Source organism: Prionailurus viverrinus, chromosome D4 (assembly GCF_022837055.1).
Source record: "Prionailurus viverrinus isolate Anna chromosome D4, UM_Priviv_1.0, whole genome shotgun sequence".
Taxonomy (NCBI): Eukaryota; Metazoa; Chordata; class Mammalia; order Carnivora; family Felidae; genus Prionailurus; species Prionailurus viverrinus.
In genome coordinates, this window is record NC_062573.1 from 61,939,518 (window position 1) to 61,961,063 (window position 21,546).

Below are 21,546 nucleotides of genomic sequence, written 5' to 3' on the forward strand. Positions count from 1 at the left end.
GGAGGGTAGGAGTCGGAGGAAGTGCTATCTGAAAAGTTCAATATAATGCCTCCGAACTTATAGCTTGTCCTATCTTTTCCAAGTCTTTGGCTTTCCCACCTGACCCTGAAATGATCTCTGGACAAGAATGCACCCATTTTCAGCTAAACTTGACAAAGGTTCAGTGGACAACACTTGGAAAAACAAACCAGTGCTATCACCGTGACCTGCAAAGACAAGACTGTCGGAGCGTGTGATGCGCCATCTTGCGTCCCATGGAAGCCATCTTTTCTCTCAACTACACCCTAGTGTTTCTGGTGATGGGAAAAGAATAGTCCATGGCACAGAGTTCAACAGTCTTTTTACTCCTCAGAAAGCTCCTCAGGGGAAGGTGCCGAATACATTCCTCCCAGCTAACAGTGGCTGGGTTTTTCCTAAGTAGGGACTGACGCCAGCTGATCCAAATGGTTGTCTTTGTTCCTCCCATACTGTGGTTTATAATAAATCTTCTTTCTCTCTGGTTTTAATCTCCCATAGATAAAGGCTTCCCAGATTAAACACAAGTTTTCCTGTTTCATACACAGGCTTAAGCCATCCAAAAACAATAAGAACAGTAATAATAATAAATAAATAGAAGTGAATCCATAGAAACTCTCGATGTCTGTACAGCAGAAGTGACAAAGTTTAAGTCAAATATTTGTTTTCCCTTTTTTTCATCCACATCAAAGGCAGGAATACAACAAGGCATTGTTAGTTGTGGTGGGCAAACTGGAGTGTCAGCTGATATAACAAATTAGGTTTGTTAAGGCCTTTGTCTATGCAGAGTTAATAGTAATGCAGAAGCCAGATTGATTCAAAACAAAGAGTAAGGACTGTAAAGCAAGGAAGACAAAAAAAAAAAAAAAACCCAAAAAACAAAAAAAGGGAGAGACAAAAGAAAAAGGAAAAAAGAAAAGAAAAACTAGGGAAGAAACCAAGGGAGATGGAAAGAGAGAAAGAGATAATGCCAAAAAGAAGTCCATACTGTGTCTGCGGATGGAGAAGTGCACATGGCTTCCCTCTGAAAGCCTCTCGGTGTCTTTGTTGTTAATACTGTCGGAGTGCAGAACAGCAGATTGATGGCATCCAGCGGCAGTTAAAAGACGTTCATCCTCTCGGCCCATCTGAGGAGGTGCTTTGGGAAGGATCGGTCTGGGGAAAAGGGCCCTAGCCCAGAATATCCAGGTAGACCGGAGATGCCTTGGCCAAGTTCTGAAGGAGGGTGTGGATGCCCTTGATGTTCTTCCTCATGTGGGGCTCTCGCTGCCAGCACCCCAGCATCAACTCATACACCTCCTGGGGGCATGTTCTAGGTCGCTGCAAGACTCGGCCCTGAGTGATGCATTCTATCACCTGGACGGGACAGAGACCGAAGACAGAATCAGACAAGAGGAAAAACAGTGCAGTGAAACAGATGTCAGTGCCAGGAGAGGGCTGCTTTAAAGAAACCCACTTGGCGTTCACTTGTTTTGGAAGCAAGAGAGCAATTACCACGGGCTGGTAAATCGTGGTTAATTTGATTGGTTTCTGTCCCTTTTTCGTGCCACACTGACGTCACCACACTGGCAGAGAAATGCTTTATCTCTGTGGGGTGCTTCTAGACCTCACCCTGGAATTGCAACGTGTTTTAGTCTTACTGGCCTGAGATGGAACCTGGAACTTTCGTGTCAGGGCGCCGACTGATAAGGGAACTTCAAGCCGTAGAAATGAGTGGTTATTCTGGATTTCAGAGCTGGGATAAGAGACAGATGTGGGGCTTGAAGAAGACGCAAGGTGCCTGACCAAGAAGCTATGCCTCACATACAGACATATCTACAAAATAATTAAAATGGGGAAACAAAACACTACAACGTTCTAGTGAAATGTTCAAAAAAAATAAAAGCAAAGAGCCCTGAATCCTTAGTGGAATACTACCAAAAATCTAGCTGTGTTAGCAAACACTGCTTTGCTTTCTCTAGAACTCTTAAATTCAGAGAGTGACGATACTTTGGCCGTGACATTTAGGTACAGAGCAGGCCATGTGGGAGGTGACACTCCCAACAAGGCCACACAACATCATCTCCTGGCCTCCAGCCGAGGGATGCCTCTCAACATCGGCCCTCGGGGGTCTCGCCCAGCCCACTGCGCACCTCGTTGTTCGACAGCTGGTACCAGGGCTGTTTGCCGTACGTGAAGATCTCCCACAACACGACTCCCAGGCTCCAGACATCACTTTCTGTGGTGAACTTCCTGTACATGATGCTCTCTGGAGGCATCCAGCGAATGGGTAACATCGTGTGGCCACCGACCTGGTGGAAAGTGGGGTGAACAGGAGGCGTCAGTCACCCGAAAACCAAGTCCCCGTCATTAGCGGGAAAAGTGTAGAATAGAAACGGGAAGGGGGCGCTTTGTCCCTTTCCTTTATTTGTATTTATTAACTTTAATTATTTATAAAATACATGAGGGAAATACAATTTCTTGATAATCTCAAGCAACAGAGACAAGAGGGCAAAGAATAGTCAAAGTATTTTTTTTTTTCGTATTGTTTCCTATTCTCTCTTGAAACTAGATAGGGCAGAGATGATGACTGGATGGGTGTTCATCGTGGATAAAATATACACTCACACACACACACACACACACACACACACACACACACTTTCTGGTATGAAGAGGACCCAGTCTTCTAATTAACAAGATCACTTTGACCAGGAAACAAGTAGGGAGCTCTGTCCAAAATGACCCACCAAGTGACTCTACTTTCTTAGCAAGGCCAGAGCCTCCCTCCACTCGGTCTTAGGATGAGGGCACAGTGTTGCCTCAAATACCCTGGCCACCACGATCCAGCCACGGGCACAGCAGAAATTATTATTCCCATTTTACAGGTGAGGCAGCTGAGGTTCAGACTGCTATGGACACAAAGAAGTCAGGTCTTTGGACTCTGAGCTTAGGACGTTCCTCTACTACAATTGAGCTTCTGTACAAAAACAAATAAGTAAATATGGTTTTGAAAAAGTCCATTTTAGTAAAAAACACCGAGGCTGAGGTGTTAGATGGCAAGGGCTTTAGCACAGACACAGAGTACTTTGTTTGACAAGGACACCTGTTTATGATTTCCTACTTCCCAGAGAAAAGTTAAGAATTTCACTTTTGGATTTGTAGCACATCAGGGCTGTCTGATTTTAAACCATGATCAAATTTCTGCACAGCAGCCCTAGGTGTGGCAGGTCCCACTTTTCAGGCCGAAAACCCCAGCACTGCCAGCTCAAATGCGCTGCCTGATGCTGGGGTAGCAGGTGGTCACGTAGACAGCAGGAGTCAGACCTGACGACAACCGTCAGCCCCTGAGCTCTTAGACTGATGCCACATTGAGTTTCTGCCCGATTACAATTGTTGGTGTCCGTTTCTGCCTCATTAAAGGGAAGAAATGGACTAAGAGTACGTGAAAAAGGCTGTTCAACTCCTGAGCCCGAGTTGCTGAGAGTGTCAGAGATGTCTAAAATGCTCGGTGATTTCCAATGCTGCTCTTGGCATCAAAGGAACCTTGAGTGTCAAAGGAGGAGGGCATGTTGTGTTTTTTTCCCTCCATTCTTCTATGTACAAGGACCCCAAATCTGACAAGTAGGGACATAAATTCCTGGGTCAGGGGTAGGGTGGTCCCAAATCTTTGACGTATATATGTATATGTATGTGAATATACATATATATGTATATACAAATATATATACACATACATACACATATAGAGGTAGGTTGCCTTCCATCACCTTTCAATGTCCTCCCTTGCTTTTCACCATGTGGTGACAGGGAGTCACTGTTCCATGAGCACAGATTTCCCTCATGGAGCTGCCTGGGGACGCCTGAAGGTGATGTCAATACTTAACCATCAGGCTTGATATTCAAAACACAACTCGTGGGGCGCCTGGGTGGTGCAGTCGGTTAAGCGTCCGACTTCAGCCAGGTCATGATCTCGCGGTCCGTGAGTTCGAGCCCCGCGTCGGGCTCTGGGCTGATGGCTCAGAGCCTGGAGCCTGTTTCCAATTCTGTGTCTCCCTCTCTCTCTGCCCCTCCCCCATTCATGCTCTGTCTCTCTCTGTCCCAAAAATAAATAAACGTTAAAAAAAAAAAATTTCAAAACACAACTCGTGTGACACAGGCATTGGCAGACCAGAAAGGATGCCAGCGGCCATATCAGTGCGGCCATGTTGGTGCCGTTGACCTGCTGAGTAACTGCCTGGCTCACAACCCTGTAACCCCATGCGCCCAAGACTTTGGGAAAAGGAAATCTTCCCATGCACAAGGGGTTCCCAATGTTTCCAGATACTCACGAGGACTCAAAGAACCAAGGTGGAATGGTCCCCTCAGGTGCTGGCAGCCATATACCAGCACCAAGGAGAAGGTTTGTGGCAGCACAGGAGCAACTTAGTGCAGACTCCGTGGACTGTGAGGTCTCCGTGCAATTTTTTTTTTTTTTTAAGTTTATGTATTTATTTTGAGAGAGAGAGAGAGAGAGAATATCCCAAGCAGGCTCTGCACTGTCAGCGCAGAGGCTGACACGGGGCTCGATCTCAAGAACCACGAGTTCATAACCTGAGCCGAAACCAGAGGTTGGACGATCAACCGACCGAGCCACCCAGACACCCCTCTGTGCAGGTTTTTAGCGAAAAACACATATTTATTTATTTGGGGGGAATATTGAAAATAGAGCCCAGATTTATGATCAGTATATAGTTGGTCTGTAGGGGATAAAAAGATAAGTAGGACATTATGGACAAACACATGGTATTCTTTTGGACACCACAGGCCTCAAAAATATTAAGAGCTAGCTCACTGCAAAGGTTATGTCAAATATGCTGTAAGCTGTAACTTGCTTCACTTCTTGGAGAGTCATGATGCACACAGCCTTCTTGAAGTGTCTCAGGAGTTTGGCCGAAAAAAAAAAAAAACAGATTTAATTTTGTTTAACATAGCAAATTCAACTAAGTTGAATGAGTGTTTGTGCAGGGGCTGGGGGAGTGGAGACAGAGAGACACAGAGAGTGAATCGCTTACATACATGTAGAATCAGACAACTAAAGATACACCGTGGGATGCGTTAACCTAGCAAGATACTATGCTTTCTATATTCTTATGCATTCACACCGGTAATGCCACGGACAGCGCTCAGCTCGTGATCGTAGAAACGATCCAGGGCACACTCCAGTGCACTGTTTCCTAGTTGGGTATCCCTGACTAGTTGCCAAACCTCTCTGTGCCCAAGCTGCTCCAACTATAAAATATAGGTTGCAATATATACCTCCCACGGTTATCGTGAGGTAAACACTCAGACAGTATTTGTGAAAGTGCCTTATAAATCTCAGTGCACTAATACAATCACGCTGTGTCTTCCTTCTCTGTAACCTTGAATACATCTTATCTCCTCCATTCTGGAGGCATTAAAAGGGCCAACACATAAGACTCTCCTAGATGGCTCACTCTCCATTGGCGAGTGCTCTGGGACCCCTCTGGTTGTGGCACCTCCCACTTTTTCTACCCCATGTTGTTAGTGGCCAAAGAAAAAAGCTCCTGCTTCCTTTAAAGGAGTGAAAAGATTCAAATTTTGATTTACATGTTTTCCCATCTGATCATTTGTTTTATGCCTGCAGTCTCTTCGGGACACATTTTTCACGTTAATTCTTTCAAGCGTCCCTTCTGGGATTTCACACACGCTGTTATAAATAATGCTTTCCTTGTTCTGATGTCAAATGGCTGAGTGGTGGGAGAATCTAATAAAAGTTCAGGCAGGGTTCACAAGTTTTCTAAACCCATTTAGAACATTTCTGAACATTTCTTTTGCAGGCCTTTCTCAGGATTTTGGAGCAGGTCACAAAAAGTAGACCAAGGGGGGCGGGAATAGAGTCACCGTTGTTACAAATTACTGTCATATTCCAGTCACAGTGACTGGATGGCTTTTGGATTTCACAAAACCACATACTGTGTGGCAACAAACACAACGAGGCATTTGTTTTGTATTGTGCCACCTGGCAACTTGCCCTCGTATCCTGGCTTAAATATTTGTGAGATGGAATGCGACCCCAAGCAGGACACGGGGAGTCAGAACCATCGCTTCTAGTTCTGGACACTCCGTGGTGCCAGGCAAGGCTCTGCAGTGATCAAGGCAGGTCAGGAGCTTGCTCTTCACCAAAATCACCAGATTGGATTGATGCCAGATGGGAAATCCAGGTAGCTGGGGAGTTGACTTGGACGTGAGATTTTTATTTTCTTCAACCCAGCCCTGTGGGGTTCTAGATCCTGCTATGCTCTTACCTAGCTCAGCTAAGTCACGTTAGGTCTGGCTTATTGGTAAAATGTGACAGGTTAGACAAGCTTTTGATTACTTTTAGCACAAAAAACTGTGGTTCTGTAATCACCCACCACCACTTGGCCACTGTGGTCATCCATCAGCACAGAGGAGTTCACCTTTACAAACAATTTCCACTCAAAGAATTTCCACTTGAACCCAGTAGTTACCCTCGGGGTAAGACATTGGTTTACCTTCATATTGCAAATTAATGCACCCAGATTTCAGAGAGTTTAAGTAGCTTACCTAATGGCACACAATAATGTCTGCCAGTGGACATCGTGTATTTATTCCAATGGGTCACTCTGCACGTCTGGCTTCTGCAATCTCTAAGACATGCCCTATGTCCAGCCCACAGGTCCCATTGTGTGGCTCCTTACCCAGGCTGAGCCTACTCATGCCTCTTGGAAGTTTGATCTCCTTTCCTTTCAAACTACTCTCCAAAGATCTCCTGAAGGTGAGCTCAAATTCCACCATTTCAAGAAACTCTCTGTCCTGCTACAGCTCACTGAGTTCTCCACAGGTAGTCGGGCGCCCCTCAGCATGGCACACAGTCCCTTCTTTTGTTAACAGATTACCTACCTGAAGAAGGATGGGTGCTTCTCAGTTACGTCTGGACAGGCATGAGGGGGCTGGTTGGTAAGCATATCATGTCTTTGAATGAGTTTCTTATGAGTGCTTATATTAGGAGAGGAATTCTCAACATGTTCTTTTAAAGAGATCACTGCTCACTACTTTCCGATCTAACCTCAGATAACTTCTCTGAACTCCTGACAGAACCAACCTTAAATTAAATGGATGGAAACTGGCTCATCCATTTGATGCTACAAATAAGATCCATTTAGTGAAATTCATAACTTCTTAAAATTCAACCCCAAATACTGGAGTTCACAAGGAGTATGAGAGCTGTCTGAGTTGTGTGGGGAACCCCATCCATTCCTTGGTTTGCCATCTGTGCAGTAGATGGGGGAGTCTCTGGTGCAGACATGAAACTATTTGATTTAGGAACGAAGTCTAGAAGAAAGATGTCATGATGCATAATATGGAGGAGTATCATTCTACATATAGTGATTAGCATCTCATATCCTTTGAGGATGGAGAAAGAGGGCACTCTAAAGAAGAAAGTTAGTGAAAGAGCAAAGGACTGATGATCATCTTGGCTGCTGAATCATTGCAACTTGCTTCAGTCAGTGAAACTAATCAGAACAATGTCTGAGTCCTGTGGTCAAAGAGAAATTCCATAGAGCCTAAAATAAATCAAGTTATGGAAAATAATTGATCCTGTTTTTCTTTTCTTTTCTTTTCTTTTCTTTTCTTTTCTTTTCTTTTCTTTTCTTTTTAGAGCAGGCGAGAAAGAAAGAGAGAGAGAGAGAGAGAGAGAGAGAGAGAGAGAGAGAGAGAATAAGCAGGGGAGGGGCAGAAGGAGAGAGAGACAGAAAATCCTAAGCAGGATCCACATCCAGCATACCCAGTATGGAGCTGGATACAGGGCTCAATCTCACAACCATTAGATTATGACCTTAGCCCAAATTAAGAGTCAGATACTTAACCAACTGAGCCACCCAGGTGCCCCTGGATCCTGTTGAGACATATCAAGAAAAGAACTGTTCAGTTATATCTTAATGTTTGTTTCCCTGACACTTCATAATTTTGATGGTGACGTATATAGGATGATCTGGTTAAAACCAAAACAACTTGTGCTCTAGTTAAAATACCTAAGCCTGAGCATCCTTTAAACATACTTGTTTGAAAGGTGTGTAAGACAATAAATCCTAAAGAAAATACTGAAAGTCCATTGGTAAAATTGGCTTTTTGCTTGAAAACAATGACTTCATTATTTTTAAGTCAAATTGGATACATCTAATCAGTTCAACTGCAGTATTTCTTATCCAAGGGGTACTCTTTGGGTACATGCTCTTTGGTCACTTGGTTGTAAATTGTGAAAATTCCCTATGGCTTGACAAACAGTATGATTTATTTTTCTACATTGGAAAACTAGGACTTGGGGAAGTCATGGAATTTCCTGGGCAAGTGTAGATGTGAACTGGTGACCAACAATACTGAAGACAACTCTTCCTCCCACCGCTCTTCACTACAAGATCCTAGGTTCTTTCTCACTGTTATAAATATATAAAGCATCTTTATTGCTGGAACAAGTTAACAAAGGAATACACATCCTATTTTCCCGGTGGGCTAGGAGATGAGAGAGGAGGGAACAAGCTTAGCTCTCCTTTTTCCATTGGGCTTCATATAAAATGCATCGACCATCCTCCTTATTCCCTCATCCTCTTCTCAACTCTTTCCTCCCCTTCTCCCTTCCCATTCCCTTCTCTCCCTTCCTCTTCTCTTTTCCTATTACATCTATTCTTCTCAGTGTGGCCCCTTCCAGTTCCATTCCTGCTCCATTTCCTTGAATTCCCCTCAAATCTCACCTGTCCAGTTCCATTCCAAAAGACAATGTTATATTTCATCTTGTCCAATTCTTTCATCTCCCCCAAATGATCATGTGTGTCCCCACCACAACTCATTCTCCAGCCACCATGAGGTCTAGTCTCCTCTCTGTGTTTGTATGAGGCACAGTGGGAGGCTGGAGCTTGTCCACAGATCCAAAGCAAATGCTTAGCTGGCTTTGAAACTACTGGTGATTTAAAGGTGAGTAATGCTAATCTGGGACCTTCTAAACTCAACTGGCAAAGACCAATGATGCCTGGGAGGCCACTTTCAGCTTACGGTGTTTAGTCAATGAGTGAGTGATAACTTGTTTGGAAGCCAAACATTTTACTCCCTTAGAAATATGCAGGCCAAAGGGCAAGCCCCATTAAGAGATGATTAGCTGTCAGAGGCTTTTGACCACATTAAATATAGAAGAGGCTCCTAGACCTCCTTGTCACACCCTATACCCAGCTGTGTTGCTTCAGTAGTTTCTTCTGACCTGTTCCTTAAAAATTCATGAAAGCTGTAAACTTTAAGAAATAGCTGGACCTTATTTACTTATTTATTATGTGTTGCATCTGTACTATGAAGTTTAAAAAAGGAGAGAGAAACAATTGATGCAAAATATTCTCCTTGGAGAAGCTGGAACCATTGCGGTCAGACTGTGGGCATTTTCTGACCACATCCAGGAAGCTCAGAATCCTCCTATTATCAAGAGTGATGGGGTGCTTCCGTGGCATGTGGCTACTGAACCAGGGGATACTTTGTGGGAAGAAATTCAGCCTTTCCTGCCCTGATAATAGTCCTGAATGAACGCAGCTCAGGTGGAGTCCAGAGGAGCATTAGGGACGGCCTGGTCATCCTCTCCTTGACAGTAGGAACCGATTATTGCTACACTGGAAATTGCTGTTATTTACAGCCCAGAAATCTTTCATTATCTTTTACTGTTACCAATGTGGTCATAGACATAAGGGTTATGAATTAGTAACTTCAAGCTGAGTGTTTTTGAATTAGTCATAGAGAGGATGTGCTGGACCTTACTGCTAACCATATTTTTGCAAATACTTTTTTTCCGTAATTAAATCTCTGCTGCCAGAATAAGGCAAATGATCATGATTTGAAGGGAAAGGTCCATAGAACTTTCATTGTTATCTCCTGACACTTGGATTCTAGGTGATCAGATAAGGCAAATTCAATACCAAATTTCCACTGAAAATTGATTTTGTCTTTATTCTACCATGAAATAATGATAATACAAGTGATGAAAATAGCAGTAATAACACCTCATGTTTGTATAATACTTTTTCATTCATTGTATCATTATTGTACCTACCCCGAAATATGTTTGTGAAGATTAGCTGATTAATTGAATTAATTAATTGAATCAACTGATTAATTAAAGTTTCACATTGGAAAAGCTCTCTGGTGCCATTGTGTGATGCCATTTATATGACTTTCTTGAAGAGGCAAAATGATAGGTCTATAGAACCCAAGGTTGTCAGGGAATTGGTGGGAGGGGGGCTTGCTTTACAGGGACGCAAGAGAATTTTGGGGGGTGATGGCAATGTCCCACGACTTGATTATGGTGGCAGTTAACTGACTGTGTTTGTCCCAAATCAGAACTGCACACTAAAAGAGGTGAATTTTACTATTATGTATATTATACCCGAGTGAAACTTGACTTTAAAATCAATCAATCAATCTCTTGGAATAATGCCCAGTATATAGTAAATGTGCAAAAAATACTAGCTGTTGTTGTCATGCTAAGTAGTTGATTCTTGATTCTTTGATTCTTGATTAATCCTGTGTGGCTAGTCAGACATGATCTTTTATCCCAACGTAAGAGATAAGGAATCTCCCGGCCCAGAGGTAAAGTAAGCTACCTGAGGCAACACAGCTAAGGCATGGTACTGTCTGCAGCAGGGCCCAGCTCTCCAAATGGATGGCACCCTTTCCATTCTGCCTCAAGTCTGACATGGAGTCAGATTTGGAGCTGGGAAGGGCCCTCTGCATTAGTCTGCTTGGGCTGCCATAATAAAATATCATACGCTAGGTGGCTAAAGCAACAGATATTTATTTTCTCACATTTCTAGAGGCCAGAAGTCCAAGAGCAAGGTTCCAGCCAGTTCAGTTTTTCTGGTGGGAGATCTCTTCCCGGTTTAACAGACAGCTGCACAGAGCCTGTGTGTGAGCAGAAAGGAAGTAAGCTTCTGGTGTCTTTTTATAAGGATTCTAATCCTATTGGATCAGGGCCTCACCCCATGATGTTATTTAACCTGATTACTTCTTTATGGGCTCCATCTCCAAACATACTCACGCTGGGGGCTAGGACCTCAACATGTGAATGGGTAGGGGGGTACAAACATTTAGTCCCTAATACTCTCCTTGCCAACGCGCCCCCTTCTGACTCCAGTCCATTCTGGGGAAGCAAGAACATGTCTGCCTACTAGGACCTGTGTAATTCTGGTCCAGAATGCAACTCTGTGGTTCTCTGTCAGCATCTTCACGTCCCAACTGACGGCTTGACCCCAGTGTTCCTTTTCCTCCTGGGTAACTCTTGATCATTATTGACTAATTCTAGAGCTTAGCAAATGACTTGACCTACTGCTGTTCCACAGAAGATTTGGTTCACTTGCAGTGCAAACCTTAGGACAGTCTCAGTCCTCACACTATTGCCCTATCCCTCAGTCCACCTGGGGTTCCCTGGGGTGACTAAGGGAGAGCAAGCAGACCCTAGACTCCCTAGTGATGTGCAGATACAGGCAAAGGGCTTCTAGGACTCCATGTTGCCTCAAGTGACATCTCTCGTGGGTCTCACTGTCTCCTGCTTGTGCTCTATACGATTTAAAGAACATTGAACTGATTGCAGCTTTATCTTATTTTTACATCTGGCTCTAATCAGAAGCGAATAAGTCATCTCTCAGTAAAGCATAAAACTCCAATTGCACCAATGTTTAAGAATCACATTTGGATCTAGATGGGGCGCCTGGGTGGCTCATTCGGCTGAGCGTCCGACATCGGCTTAGGTCATGATCTTGCAGTTCATGAGTTCCAGCCCCGCATCGGGCTCTGTGCTGACAGCTCCAGGAGCCTGGAGGCTGCTTCAGAGTCTGTGTCTCCCTCTCTCTCTGCCCCTTCTCCACTCATGCTGTCTCCCTCTGTTTCTCAAAAATAAATAAACGTTAAAAAAAAAAAAAGAATCACATTTGGATCTAGAAACAAAGATTGTTCACCTTAATAATAAAGTGAAATTAGAAGTAACAACATGTGCCCCCTTCCTCATTGCCTCCCCCATCCTCATTGCACTAACTCTTATCAACCTTGATGGGGAGTTTCCTGAGTGGATCAAGGCGGGGGATGATGGCTTTAGAAAGCACTAATACAGCATGCTGCCTGGAGTGTGATTATTGTACTCCTACATCACTCAGCAATGGGGAGTTGGACATTCCAACCGTATACATTTCATCAAGCTGCCATTTTTTTTATGTTCAGTGTTACTGAGCTTTTGATGGCCTCCTAAGCATTATGGTTTTAACCCCGAGAGACCATCTGACTCTAACATTTGAGACTGAAGCGCTGCCTCCTTTCATGGTGAAAAGCCAACAGGGACCGGCATGCTCTGAGCAAAGGCAATCAGAAAAGCAGGAGCAATGTATATTCATGCCATTGTGTATGTTACGGTGATTTCAGTGTGTTGGTTCAGGACCAAAATTCCGATATGAAATTGTTTCTACGGAAATAATTCCAAAGGGCTGGTGTTCCAGCTAGTTTTTACAAAGGAAGAAATCAGTGATTTGTCAACAGAGGAGGAAAACAAAAAGAAAGCTTTTCTGTAATAGAATCAGCCCTCTCCATATCAGCTGTGATTACGGTAGTTACTGATGCCTGGGCACATCAGGTCCAGTAAGTGGAGAGATCAGGTTTCTGGGTGGATACCATACATCTGTCCCCCATTAACCCCAGCTTGTTAGTTAACACGGAAGGCTCTGCCAGAATGTACATTCCACCATTAACCTGAGATGAAGACTTAATACACCAGAGCCAGTTTCAAGTGAATAAAGTTTTCTTTCCTCTAAGCTGCAGAAGTTCATTCTGAAAGAGGAACTGATGCCTTGTGTCCAAAGGAATGTAACAATGAGAAAGTTGCTTCCTCTAGGGAGCTCTGAATGCCTACCTCGGCATCCTTATGGTCCTTTTCTACAATGTCTGTGATATGTGTAATGTATAGAGATTGTGACCTTGGTTATAAAAGACTTAAGATTTCTTTTTTTAAATATTTTTTTAACGTTTATTCATTTTTGAGAGACAGAGAGAGACAGAGCATGAGCAGGGAAGGGGCAGAGAGAGAGACACACACACAGAATCTGAAGCAGGCTCCAGGCTCGGGGCTGTCAGCACAGAGCCCGACACGGGGCTCGAACTCACGAACTGTGAGATCATGACCTGAGCCGAAGTCAGACGCTCAGCTGACTGAGCCACCCAGGCGCCCTAAGACTTAAGATTTCTTATGATGATCATGAAAGGTAAGAAATAATATAATAAAATTAACTCTCAGTTATCTATTCTGTGAAATAGAACAGAAATAGAAATATCTATCTGTGCTAAAGACATCACCTTTAATTTAAATTACCTTTAATTACCTTACATTTAAAACTCATCTTTCTCATACCTCTCCAGACATACTTACAGACAAAATATACCCATAGAAAGTTCACATATTACAAGAATTGGAGTGCAGTTTCTTGCCTGATGATAGTGGCAGCTCAGTGTTATGGAAACCCAGTATGGCGTCACTGGGTGCTTCTCAAAAATTTCCACCAAAGCACCCCAAACTGCAGAAAGAAGTAAAAGGCCAAGGATGTGGGGAATAATTAGGACCATGTCTGTGGGTATAGCCCAAGGTGCTCATGGCAAATGTGGAATTTCTTCAAAGTTTTATAGTTTGTCTGTAACATCTGATGTAAGTGTTGCATTCGACTTCACAGTGCATTATCAACGGTAATGATCTGTCAACAAATAATTTATGAAAACTGATGCCTTAGAAACATGGGCCATGTTCATTTTGTGGCTTCATGGGTCTCTGGTCTGGACCCACCATTGTGTGTTCAAAGGCTACTCAGACTCCTGTTGGAGAGGCATTGGTGCAGAAACACAAGATGGTGTGTCCAGACCAGAGACCCATGAAGCCACAAAATGAACATGGGTTTTGGAGTCAGCAGACCTGGTTTCTTATTCTAGCTTAGCCACTCACTAACTAGGTGAACATAAATAAATTACTTTAGGTCTTAGAGTCTCTCTTTTGCATTGAGATAGGAATACAACCTATAAGTCTAAATGAAGCCTGTGAGGTTCCCTGATAGGCTAAGCTCTTGAGAACACTGTGGTTTCCCTGGAAATCAGCCTGATGGCCAGAACGAACCAAGAAGAAACATTCAGGCAATAGTGATGGAATAACAGAAATAAGTCTGCATGAGGATTCCCTATGGCCCCGCCTACTACTGCACATTCCCAACCCACAAGCAATATCTCATTAATCTGCTTCTTTTCATGTACATTTATCAGAGTACATTTCAACAAATTTGCATCTAGTTAGTGCCATGTCCACTGTGGGGAAACAACATTGGACGAGAGTAGGTCCTTGCCCTCTGGAGTTTGTTCTAGAACTATAATGCAAGGCAGAGGGTTGAGGCCATGGTGGAAATGTGAACAAATGGCCGTGAATTGTGATACTCGTGCGGTTTGGCCGACAACTTAATCTCCTAATACTTTCAGCTCCCTTCCACGAAGAGGTATATATTTGGATACCCGAACATTTGCCACTATGTCCACAGGGTCACAGGAAGGAGACTGCTGGGAAATAGCAGGACACAGAGTTTTCAAAGAAGATTGGAGGAACAGATTCTTCACTGATGTCCCTGAGAAATAGGAGTTGGCTGCAGTGTCCCAAAGAGGCTGTGATGGCTGAGTTGTGTTCAGCTTTGTGGATGACGTTGACCATCTAGCTACCGTCTGTTGCAGGCCTACCACGTGCAAGGCATGACCATGAGCTTTACACATATTCTTTCGATGAGCTGCACTGAACTACAAACCAGGCCAATACAGCAACAAAGAGGGCACATCAGTTAGGGATCCCCATCAGCCGCGTGCCACGGACGCAGTGGCCTACCCAGGGAGAGAATTCACTTCACTCACAGGAAGTCTTGAAGTATGCAGTCAAGGGCCAGTGGAATTCCCTAAGAAGTCCTTCCAAGGTCTTTCCACCTCCTGTTTGACCTCATGGGCCACTGCAACTGCCTGCTAACTAACCACCCCCCCCCCCACTTCCCTTCTGATCTTCCCCCAATCTGTTGTCCATACAATAGCCAGAGCAATAGTCTTAGAGTTTTAATTGTATCAAATCATTTCATTTTCTGCTATCAATTCTTTCATGACTTCCCATTCCCCTTAGGATAGAGTGAAAAGCCATTAAAATAGCTGCTAGAACTCTTGTTGATATCAGTAGCTCTTTCTCCAGTCTCCTCTCATTGTTTGACACCTTACCTGGCCATGACCCATTGACTTTGGTCTTCCTTCTGTTTCTTATGTGTCCTCAGGGCTATTTCACCTCAGGCCCTTCACACATACAGCTCCTTGAGTTTTACCCGACTTCTACTTGTCCCTTGGGACTTAAATACCATAATTTGTACATCAAATGCAAATTAGACTATCAGGCAGCATGATTTTCCTTCCCCTCAGCACCAATCTGTTTTAATGACACGCTTATTTGTGTTTACGATTTCCCTCTGCCGCTAGACTACAAGCTTCATGAAGGGTGCCTTATCCGGTGCTTGGATGCTCAACAGATATTTGTCAAATAAAATGATGGCATCTGGCTGCCTCAGGCAATGGCCCTGGTTCAGACACTACAGTATGAAATAAATAGGAAAGGAACACACGGGGCTAAAGCCAAAAAGGCAGTTTTCTGTCAGCCCCATTCAGGGTTGTCAGCACAGACCCCTTGGAGCTGAGAGGGGTATCCAGAGGGCAAAAGGGAAAAACAGACAGTAGCCGATTTGCTTTAGACAGTGACACCCGTTTCTAATTTAAAGTGTAAATAAGGAATGGGACAGACATATGTTGTACACAGAGAAAGAAACATATGGGACAAGTTACCAAGAAAAGCTATGGAAGCTGAAGATTAATGGGGCTGAAGCGACCCATCATACAAGAGAGGGCATGGTTGTTGTGGACAGTGAGAGAGAATGGAAGGGGTGGATGTTCCGTCCCACGGGTTCCCTTCCCTTTGCTCATCCTGTGGGATGTCTGTTGGCCACCCCAACTGCACTCCACGAAGCCATCCCACTTACACAGGCCCCCCCCTGTGGCCCCATTGGAATTTCCCACGGGAGGGGTGTTTCCCACTGGGGTGGCTGTTGCTTGAAGGCGGGGGACGCTTGTCCTCCAGTGGCTTTGGCATGGCACCACACCTGCTTAGTCTTGATGGCTGGAGAGGCCCACAAGGCAGATGGAAGTTAAGGACAGGACACCTACACTTCCCTCGCCATTATCACTTGCAACCTACCCTCTGCCTCGCACCTAACTGCCCAACCTTCACAACCTCCAATCATCACCAGAGTGCTGTGGACTAACATCTTAAGTTCAACTAAAAGCCAAGCCCCACTCCTTAAAGGACTATCCATTTCCATCACAGCAGAGAATGTTAAGAAACGCTACTGTAACACTTTTTGGATTCTCAAACCCTCGCTGCACGGAGTATAGACTGATCTTTTTAACTGTTGAATTGATAATCATTTGCTTGTCTTGGTATCATTTACTCATTCAGTAAAAATTTATTGAGCTACTACAGGCTCCCAGGCATCGTCCTAGACACGGGATATTGATGTGAACCAGCTCCATGTGTTCATGAGGTTCTCATTTTAGTGGAAGACGCAGACAGACAATACATAAATAAACTGATATCCATGCATGAGGATGTCAGGTGGTGATCAATACCGCGGAGAAGAGGAAGTAAGTCGGCGGACAGGATAGAAAGACATACTAATTTAGAGAAGAATGTAAGCAGAGGCTCTTCTGAGCAGGCGATAGGTAAGCAGAGATCTGAATAAAGTGACAGAATAAGCCATGCAAACGTCAGGAAGAAGCGCATTCCAGGCCTTGGTGTCAGCAACTGCAAAGGCCCTGAGGTAGGAACAACCTTGATGGGTTTGAACAGTAAAGGGGCCAGTGTGGTTTCAGTGATTGTGGCAAGAAGGTGAATGTGGGAAAAGAGGTGGAGCGTTTACCCGGGCATCTTTGGTGGGGTTTTATATAATGGTGCACCTGAATTGCTGTGTGTGTCTACCCATATCTGTATTTATATTTATATCTTTACTTTTATATCTAAAACTCTGCTATATTCAGATAGTACTTTAAGGCAGCCTGCTTGATATTGTTTTACAACGAACACATATGGTCTATAACCTAGCTACTACTACCGTTTACTAAGCAGGAAAACCAAGGCCATAGTCAGAATCAGGACCTGAGGGGGCAATGGGAGACAGATGTTTCAAATCCACTAATCTTGCCTCTTTCTCTTTGATTTTTTTCCTCTTGCTTCACACTGCTTGCCCTAATCTGTCTGGTAGCATGACCAGCTTTGTATGCAATCATCAGCCACTTCCTCTGAGCCCTGTTCGCAAGGAAATCCCTTCTTCCCTGATCCAGAGAAGTCGACAAGGACCTGACTGCACCACAGCAATAACCAGTGCTTTCGTTTTGCAGGACGTGGTGGATTTAGGAACTGAAGTAGGTCTGACTGTGTGGGTCCCCCAGCCCTTTCTTTCAGTGCAAGGAGAAAGAGGCAGTGGAGGGATCTTATTATTTCTGGGTTCCTCAGTAGCACAGATACATTCCTGAGTTTCTCTGAGCGTGGAATCTCTGGGGTGCTTAGTTATAGCCCCCTTGGTATTTAGCCTTAAGATTTATGCTAATGGGCCCTGCAAGTTTCTCTCTGTCAGTACGTGATCAGGAGACTCCTCTCTACATTAGTTTGTTTTCCCTGATCACTTCCCCAATATTCCGCCCGTTATATGGTCACACCACTGCTGAGGCACCCTTTGACTTCTGAAACAATCTGAATTTCCTTTGAGGAAGAGAGCTGCCCTGTGGCATCTCAGGGGAGAAGAAGAAAGATTTCATAATCCTGAAGTCCTTAATGACGGTGTCTTCGCATTCTTTCTTTGTGCATCTCCCTTCCTGCCTCTATTCCTTCATCAACACCTATGGCCATTTTTCTGTAAATTCCCTCCCAAGGTCTCTCTCCTCAGATATTACATTTTGTTGATGCCAAAACATCTGTTTAGGTACAGATCGTTGGCATTTAGGATCCTATATTTACTGGTTCATATCTACTTGAATCCATTTACAGAAATGGCTTTATGAAACATATAAAGGTCTTTAAGCATTACTATCCACTCTATGAACACAGACTCAGGGACAACAATTCCCGTCAGCCCTGATTCATCTTTAGAGATGAAGACAAGAACACTCCAGAGAAGGGCAAGGTTTACACAGCACAAACAAGCCACTGCAAATTAACTCAAAACTGCAGGGAAAGACAGAGGTGACTCCAGACTCAAGGCACTTTTAAGCAATCTGCCCCTTTCCCAGGTGTTGTGTCCTCTGCTTATCCAAGGGTGAAAGGTCCTCAAATCCCCGCCTTTGGGACCCCTGTTCCTCCCCCCATCTTCTGAATCCCCCTGAATAGCACCACCATCTCCACCAACCACCATTATGTTTGTTCAAAGCCAAAAACCTGAGTCATTATGGATTCCTTATTTCCCCTTGTCCCCCTTGTCCCCCGTATCCAAATCACCACCAGGTTCTTTCAGCTCTGCCTGCAAAACACACCTTGAATGCACGCCCCTGCCCATTTCCACTGCAGCCAATCATATGTTTTCACAGGAGCCTCTGCTGAGTGCTCAGCTCCGCCCCCAAGAGCTGCCCCACTCAGCATGGAACCTACCTGAGCTCTCCTCCTAACCTGGCCCGCCTGATGTTTGAGGGCCTCGCTTGAAGACAACCTAACCTTGTCCCTGAAATCTCCTTCATGGTCTCAGTGGCCTGTCCCTGCTGCCTCTGCCCCACAGGAGTGCCTCACCACACGACTTCCCTCTTTGCCGCAGGGGCCAGATGTTTGTTACCTTTGCCCATCACTGCAACTAGATTTGAATGAAACTTAATCCTGGAGCACTCAAATAACAAAAAGTGTATGCTCAGGTGGTTAGTTCTCTATGGTCCGTACTTGGTAAAACTTTCCAAAGACAGGAATGTAGATTTTTTGAGAAACCTGTGAAAGGCTTTTTATCCATTTGCTAAACACTTTAATGGTCACTTCATTGCCTCTCTAGATTAAATCACTAAAGTTGCACCATTATTGTAAAGTGGGAAAAGTGGTTACCCCTGGAGGGAAAAATTAGGCTCAGCGGAAGAGGAACCCAAAGTGATCTTTATAAAGTAAAACACTGCAGAGAGACGATGGCAACTAATAGCATCTGGGAAACCCGGCACATCCACACATCTGAGGCTCACACCACACGTGAACCGTGAGCCTCACGGGTCAGACACTTAACGATCTCCACTAATGAAAACCCAGCCAATCAGAACTGGCCTCATTTTGATAGTTATCCTCCTGGGGTCTTCAGAAATTACAATCAGGCTTGCTTTGCATTTATATCACCCAAGTCCTGGTCAGGGAAACTGGGAGCTGGGCAGTGGGGAGGGGGTAGGAGTTTATTTACCTGAGGGAAACAGGCTAAGGTGTGGCCTGACACCATGTTCAAGTGATGAGACAGTATCACCAGGGGAGTGAATAGTGCCTGGTCAGCAAGGGCAGGTCAAGAAAAGGTGAAGGTAAATTGTGGCATGAGGATCTTGTGTTTGATAGAATTGCTTTTTGACGTTAATGGCCAATAGGTCATTAACCTTTGAATGCTCAGATGAGTGCCGCTGTGAAGTACCCTTCTCTCTACACCTCTGATGCCCTATCTTGAGATACCCAAGGGGGCTTTTCCGGGTAACCCCCTGATTTAGAAACTTCAGCTGCAGGAAAAGGTGCTCGGCGTACCCCAGCACTGTCTCTGACAGCTGGGTCAGAATCCTGCTCTAATGATAGAACATGTCCCATAGTAAAGCACCAGCACAACGCCCTAGGCCCCTCTCCTCCTCTGTCTGAAAGGGGAGGGAACCGGAAGGGGAGTGAGCAAGAGAAGTGGGACTATTGGCCTGGGGGCCCTTGATGGAATGTTCTTGAAAGGGGGGTCACCTCCTTCCCTTCTCTTCTCTCTCCTCCGCCCATCCTCAACCTGAAATCAAGTAAAGGACTTCGAGAGAATTCCTCATAAAGACCAGGGACACCTTAAGAAGGGCAGACTGGGCCTTTGTTCTGCATTCGAGCCTCTGTTTCGGCAGCAGACTGTGTGCACTGAGAAGGAAGAGGGGAAGGATGGCGGAGCAAAAGGGGGCCACAGGAGAGCCTGCTCCCCCAGCACTGGGAAGGGAAATGGTGTGCGGGCTTCACAGGAGTAAGTGGGCGCTGTGGGAGGTGTCCACGTTCGAGCCTTTTGATGTGTGCCGCGGCTGCTCCCAGGTGACCCCTGACCCCTGGCAGTGTTAGGAGAGAAGCTGTGATGGCAAAGCAGAGGACGACGATGGTGATGTAAGAGATGTTTGCTCTTTATCCTCAATCCCTCCTCCCAGACCCTAACCTTACAAGACAGAAGGCGAGAAGGGGGAAGTCCAGCCTGTGATGCAGTATGGAGGAGCTTTGATTCTGATAATGGAAGGACACTGCAAACTAGATGCAACTGCTTTTATGGCTGAAGGTGAACAGAAAAGCTTGGAATCTATCTGAGATGCTCTTACGTGCTGGGAAATACTGGCCTCAGGAGGGTTGCAATGCGTACCACTCCACACCTATTAGGATGGTGAAAATCCATGAGGCCGACAACACCAAATGCTGGTATGGATGTGAAGCAACAGGAACTCTCATCTGTTGCTGGAGGGGATGCAGAATGGGGCAACCACTTAGGGATGCAGTTCGGCAGCTTCTGACAAAACCAAACATACCCTTACCATATGATCTGGCCATTGCACTTCTTGGTATTTACCAGATGAGTTGACAACTTATGTCCACAAAAATCTGCACATGGATGTTAATAGAGGATGTATTCATAGTCACCAAAACTTGGAAGCAACTTGAAGATGTCCTTCAGTAGGTGAATGGATATATCAACTGTGGTACATGCAGACAACAGAACATTATTCAGCACTAAAAAGAAACTATCAAGCGGTAAAAAGACGTGGAGGAATGTTAAATGCATATTAGTTGGAAAGAAACCAGCCTGTAAAGGTTACATATGATAGGACTCCACCTCTGTGACAGTTGGAAAAGGGAAAACGATGGAGACAATAAAAGATCCAGAGGCTAGGTTGGAAGGGGCTCAGGGAGAAGGAAGAATGAACAAGCAGAGCCAAGAAGATCTCTAGGACAGTGAAACTACTCTGTATTGTAGACAGTATGACATGGTGGCTACATTATACATTTCTCAAAACCCACGGAATATGCACCACCAAGAGCGAACTCTTATGTAAGTTATGGACTTTGGGCGACAATGTGTCCCTGTAGGTTCATGACGGTGACAAATGTACCACTCTGGTAGGAGATGGTAGCTGGGGAGACTGCATGGGTGCAGGGCAGGAGGTATGTGGGAATTCTCTGCTTTCTTCTCAGTTTTGCAG

At 44.7% G+C, this 21,546-nt stretch overlaps 1 protein-coding gene across 1 annotated transcript in view; it reads right to left on the reverse strand.

The window, feature by feature from the left end:
- Positions 1–950: 950 nt before the first annotated feature.
- NTRK2 (neurotrophic receptor tyrosine kinase 2) overlaps positions 951–21,546 on the reverse strand; it is a 332,930-nt gene continuing 312,334 nt past the window's right edge. Inside the window, exons 19-20 of the mRNA XM_047831133.1 lie at positions 2,148–2,306; positions 951–1,371 (exon numbers count right to left, since the gene is read on the reverse strand). Coding sequence (XP_047687089.1) covers positions 1,186–1,371; positions 2,148–2,306 — 345 coding nt within the window. The 3' untranslated portion in view covers positions 951–1,185. The remainder of the gene's footprint in view (positions 1,372–2,147; positions 2,307–21,546) is intronic.